Here is a 5,614-nt window from a genome sequence, read left to right on the forward strand (position 1 = left end):
CGGTTACATAAATTACTAGGACCGGTTACACCAATTACAAGGATTGATTACACAACTCTTTGTGATCGGTCGCACCAATTACAAATATCGATCATACCATCTCAGGTGATTACTTAGGATCGGTTACACTAATTAATCAAAACTAGTCATACCAAATCATAAGTCAGGCATTGTGATTAGTTGTACTAAGATACATAACAAGTTACGATCAGTTCCACCATTTCACACATATTGGTAATCCAATGATTTGCAATGAATAGCCATACCAATAAGCCTAGCGATTTCCCTTTCGATTCATAAAACAAGTTCATGAATGTACTCTTTGTTTCCTAGGATGAAATCTTCACCTTTACCCATTCTGATAATCATCACAACATTCATAAGATTACGCCGATGTCATATCTACGAAGTTCAAAAGATACGCATTATGCTTCATAATCTAATTCCTTAATACTATGATCATATGATCATGTCTCACTACTAGAGTAAAATATCCATGCACAGCTTCGCAGTTATGTTTTCAATATAGCAAGACTTGAAAGATACGCTAGGAATGAAACAGTTCAAGTCAATATTACTAACCTCAAGAGGAGGGATGATGTCGTCGTTGTAGCTACTTCTTCACGTTCTTCATGTCTTCGAGTAATACTTGTATGTCTCAACATTCCAAGACTTTGTAGTCTAACCTATACGAAGTTGTCTCTAGTACATAATCAAGCGACTCTTAGATGAGTTTTGATTCACTAAAATATGACAGCCAAACTTGACATACCAACGTTTGGTGGGTTCAACCGAGCTATGCTCTAACAGAGTTTTCTTGTGATTTCCCTACGCTACAAAGCTTATCAAATATGATCAACTTTGAAATGTAGCCAAGGGATATCACTACATTTAAACCACACGGAAAACCATAGTAGTTAGATTTCGTTACAATTAAGCTATAGCGAAGGGAAATCCTTCATCATAGTTCTGGGCCTTACTGATTGGATTCAGATAATCCAATGGTTTATTTTAGACTTTATTGGAAAAAGAACAAATTTAACAAAGATGACTTAAATATAATAACCGCAAGAACATGGAAAAAAAAAATTGAATGCATTTCGATCTAAATGTTTGATGGAAGAAAACCAAAAACAGATAAGTCTGTTATATAGTGGACTACTAAATTACTAAATTAACCTCATATTTATGAAAATATCACAAATATTTTTAATCTAATGGGTATGGATGTCCAATATGTTTTTAAGACTGCACCATACCCAATTCAAAATCCGTTGGAATTCAAATTCAAACATTGCATCCATCCAATCCATTAATGAACGTGTCTGAGCATCCATCCACGAGAATATGGTTGGTCCCGATCTATTTCGGGCCAAATGCTCACTCCAACTATCCGTAATCTCGAGCAAGTAACTAGTAACAAGTGTTCACCTTTACCGTAAAGGAAATGGGATGAGCACTTTTTCTAGTAGTGATGAAGCAAGTTATGAAATCAAAGTTCGGATATTTCCTTTCGGATCCATAACGATGCAAGAGCAACCAAACTACCTGTTTCTCTCTGATTTATTAGTAATTTCTATTTAGAGTCTGCTGACATTTAGAGTCTGCTGAACTTGCCATGTTCAGAAGCAGGTTCACCCTCCACCCTAAAATAAAAATACCAAGCAAAAAACATAACTCGCGAACAGAAAGGAAAAGAATCCATTCTTCTGACGATTAAGATAGTGGTACCAGGTAATAATATCTCACACCCTTCCATTCATACAGTCAATAAGGACGCAAATAAAGCACAATTTTTTGCTACTACATATGCTATAGCAATACACGTTATAACATGAGGTTCTTTCTTCACCACAAGATCAATGTGTGACATTATTCGGGAGGTTTCTGATGACATTGCTTTTCATACCCATCTTTGAACGCATATGTTCTACTCCCGACCTGTTCATCTGTCTCAGAACTTTCAACCTCACAATAGGTTCTTTTGATTGTCTTGTTACCAATCCCATGCTCTTGTACCTGCAAAAGCAAATGTAAGCTTAATGAGTTTGTTCCACTTCACCATTATTCTAGCGACATTTCAGTGGGGCAGAGGAAAACCAAACGAACCTCGAGGCAAGTGAAATAGCAAGGGCTATATCCCTTGTAGGAGAGGGGCGTGGTTTCTGACGATAATAACGCATGTATTCTCTAGATCCAAGAGTTCTAACCGACGTTTTCGTGTCTGTTTTCCTTGTTATCACAAGCTCAGACCCGCCACTTCCAAGTTCGACAATGTTGCTCATATCATCAGATGAAACTAATTGTTTCCCATCTTCATCAATGTAACTGAAAATTGAGACAAATACAGAATATACATGTTCATCAATGATCGAACGATAGTAAAAATAAACATGATAGAACTTTGAAAGAGTTTTAAAAAGATAACAGCCGAAGACACATGGGCAGGCACAAAAAAAGAGGTGAGCCTCTATAAGAAAGGGTAGGAGCAAAGTGAGCCAGTATAGAGTTAAAAGGAAATGAGATGGAACAAAAACTCAAAGGCAATACTTTTGTTATTTTACTTAAAAAGTACTCCGGTTTACTGTTACAACAAGAGACTACATTCATCAGCTGCAAATTTATTCGAATCCCAGGGGTATACTACTCAAGACAGTGATCATTTGGCTTAGCCTGTTCTGGTCAGAACAAGTCATGGGCAGTCATGTACAGTTTTCTAATAGTTAAAGACTGATGTCACCACAATATTCCTAAACATAAACATCTTTGTAGACAACATGATCAGATTGATAGAATCACAGAGCATTCATATGATAAAATAGTAGACGAAAAGGTTAACATCAAAACTGCCACCAACCTGCTGCTGTAATCATAAAAATCTTCCAGTTCAGCTTCCTCATCCTCACCTCCATCCCCATAGCGTACTTTACAATGACTTTTTGAGACCATATGTTTCCTCACTGCTTCCAAGCTATTAAATGGCTGGCACCTATCGTTGCAATATAAACACATGAAATCTCTGTTTACCTAAAAAGAAATAGGTTAAGAAAGTAAGATTAGATGTCAATAACAAAACAATCTCAAAACATCCAACTAATACCAAATTTCGCGCCCACCAATTATTTAGTAGCAGTGGAGTATAAAAGAATATATAAATTTTATTTCATAATACAAACATTATTGAGATATTAAAGAAGTTTTCAAACAAGGATAAAGCTATCCAATACCTTTTTTCCAAGATAAGTAAGGAGACCCTCAGGATCCTTTAGGAACTCAATGTCAGGTATGAAGAATCCATGCTGTTTGTGCATGTGAACCATGCAGCTCTCTATGGAATCATGCAGCTTGTCACAAATGAAACAACAGGCGGGATCAACTTCCATGTCATCATCACCCGACTTTTCATCGGGGGATGATTCATCTCCGTTGGCCTCGCCTATCATTTCTTCATCCTCGTCAACTTCCACCCACTCATCCTCACTTTCTTCACTTTCCACCTCCTCTTCAGGAGCTTTGTTTGCAACACGGTTTGGCAGCGGTCTAATGACTGTAGCACCCAAAGTTCTTGGCGGTTCACCATCAACAGGGCTCGCAGCCCGCGCTGCGTGCATCTTTGACATAAGATGCTGCCCATGAGCCTTGGAGCTTCTATATTGCTTCGAACAGAGTTCACAGCTATATAACATTGGGGTAACATTGTCCTTCTTTTGTTCTTGAGCTAGACCAGACTGCCTAGCTAAAAACAAAGTTTCAGTCACTCCAGGAACTCCAGCCACCTGGTTAACATATCAAGCATATAAGAACTTTTACATATATTACGAACACTTCTACTGACTTGCACCAAGGCACATAGCGACCGATTCAATCCAAAAAAGATCTCACTGAAAGTTATTGTAAATGTTGAAAGAAAGAAAAATTGTTTGATCAATACAGGCATTCGCTTTTTGGTCTCCTAAGTATCTGAAATGCCATACCTTAGAACTTGTGTTTCAAAGGAAGACAGGTTGAGTTAACATACTTTCGCTAATGATTCAATGAAAGACAATGAAAAAGATTAGCTAGCAACAAGGGTAACAAGGCATATGAATACCTTCTCTGCACATGCTTCGGTAACAAGAAGTTCTTAGACAGAAACTGGTCCGTTTTTAGGTATGGTCCCATCAATGACCTGGATCTGCCTAGGTAAGAAGTCAAGTAACTCAGGAAAAATAAAATAAAATTGCAGACTCTTATGGGAAAAACTGGGTTCTGTTTATGATTCTATTCCTAGTAGGAAAACTTGGGTCTAGCCTTACTTTAATTTAGCCAATATACAAAGTCTCAAACTTAGAGTTACCTACAGAGGAAGCATCTTGTAGTCTACAGAAGTGTACTAGTTGGTGCATATAAACTAGGAAAGATTTCTGCTAGAAGGGAATTCAGAATGGAGAACAAGCTAACAAGGTCTGGTGACCTTGGAAGGTAAAGGCTGTACAATCGTTTAGTTTTCTATTATTTATCTATTCTTGGTTATCTTATTATTTATCTTAATTGATGAAGTACAAAATTAAAAAAATGATGTACTCAACAATTCTTGGTCATCAACAATTCATGTACTCAACGTCACGTGTATATACCAAATGATGTTGGACTACTCAGAATCAACAAATTAACATAATGCACAAAATTAAAAAAATCATAAAATCCTGAAATAAATTTCCAGAATCATACCATACAAAAGCGATTTTCAAGTGATACATGCATATGTAACAAAAACCTAGGCATATATTCAAACCCTAATTCTTCACCCCCAAATAATTCATGTTATAATCAAACCACACACATAATAATGATTTATTACGAGGTTTTCAGAAAGATCTATACCCGAAAACACTAACAAAAGAAGGACTCGAGCCAAACCAAAAAGGGGAAGCAGAAAAAAGAAAAGAAACAAACACCGAGAAAAGAATGAAACCTTTCGTTTGAGATTGTAACGGTGCCATTCGGATCTGTAATGAAGTTTTTGTTGAGATTCATCATTGAACTCTGAATTGCACGAATTACATGTGAGCGCTACCATTTCTTCTTCTTCCTCCTCTCCCAAACGAAAGATATTTATAGTGAGAGATATAAATGAGGGTTTATGAGCGGTGTGCGGTGGGCTTTTGACCTGGTGCTTGCTCAAGCAATGAGAAACGCAATCTCGATTCTCAACGCTCGACTCTTTCGTGGGGTGCCTATGTCGGTTGACTCGGTTTTCATTTTGACTCGTCCAACTCACAACTCGGAATTACCACTGTGACAGGTCCATCACTACGAACATCTCCGTTGCAATGGGTCAACTTTTTATTATTGCATGACACCTAAAATTTAAGACCTGAATCATCAAAGTTTCACCTCTAATGCAAAGATGAAGATTTAAGACCTTTAGGTGAAAATCTTTCTATACAATTTCTTTCTTTTTTTGACGGGGTGGGAGATCAACTGAGCTTTAATTTATTAAACTCAAGGGCGGAGCTAAGGGTTGACTAATCCTGGTTCTAGCCCCCTTAAAATCACCAAAATTATGAAAACACCCTTAGTTTTATCATATAATTTTTATTTAGTCCACCTGATTTATAAATTTAATCCACAA

The 5,614-nt window shown here is 37.1% G+C and overlaps 1 protein-coding gene across 1 annotated transcript; it reads right to left on the minus strand.

Moving 5' to 3' along the window:
• Positions 1-1,687: 1,687 nt before the first annotated feature.
• LOC113299244 (cytoplasmic 60S subunit biogenesis factor REI1 homolog 2-like) lies at positions 1,688-5,115 on the minus strand. The gene is made up of 5 exons (XM_026548233.1): positions 4,955-5,115; positions 3,228-3,776; positions 2,858-3,027; positions 2,110-2,328; positions 1,688-2,019 (listed from the first exon to the last, which is right to left on the minus strand). Exons 1-5 carry the CDS (start codon positions 5,057-5,059, stop codon positions 1,860-1,862), a joined length of 1,203 nt encoding a protein of 400 aa, XP_026404018.1. The 5' UTR covers positions 5,060-5,115; the 3' UTR covers positions 1,688-1,859.
• Between the last annotated feature and the right edge of the window lie 499 nt (positions 5,116-5,614).

This window comes from Papaver somniferum, chromosome 7, assembly GCF_003573695.1.
Source record: "Papaver somniferum cultivar HN1 chromosome 7, ASM357369v1, whole genome shotgun sequence".
In the NCBI taxonomy this organism is placed as follows: Eukaryota; Viridiplantae; Streptophyta; class Magnoliopsida; order Ranunculales; family Papaveraceae; genus Papaver; species Papaver somniferum.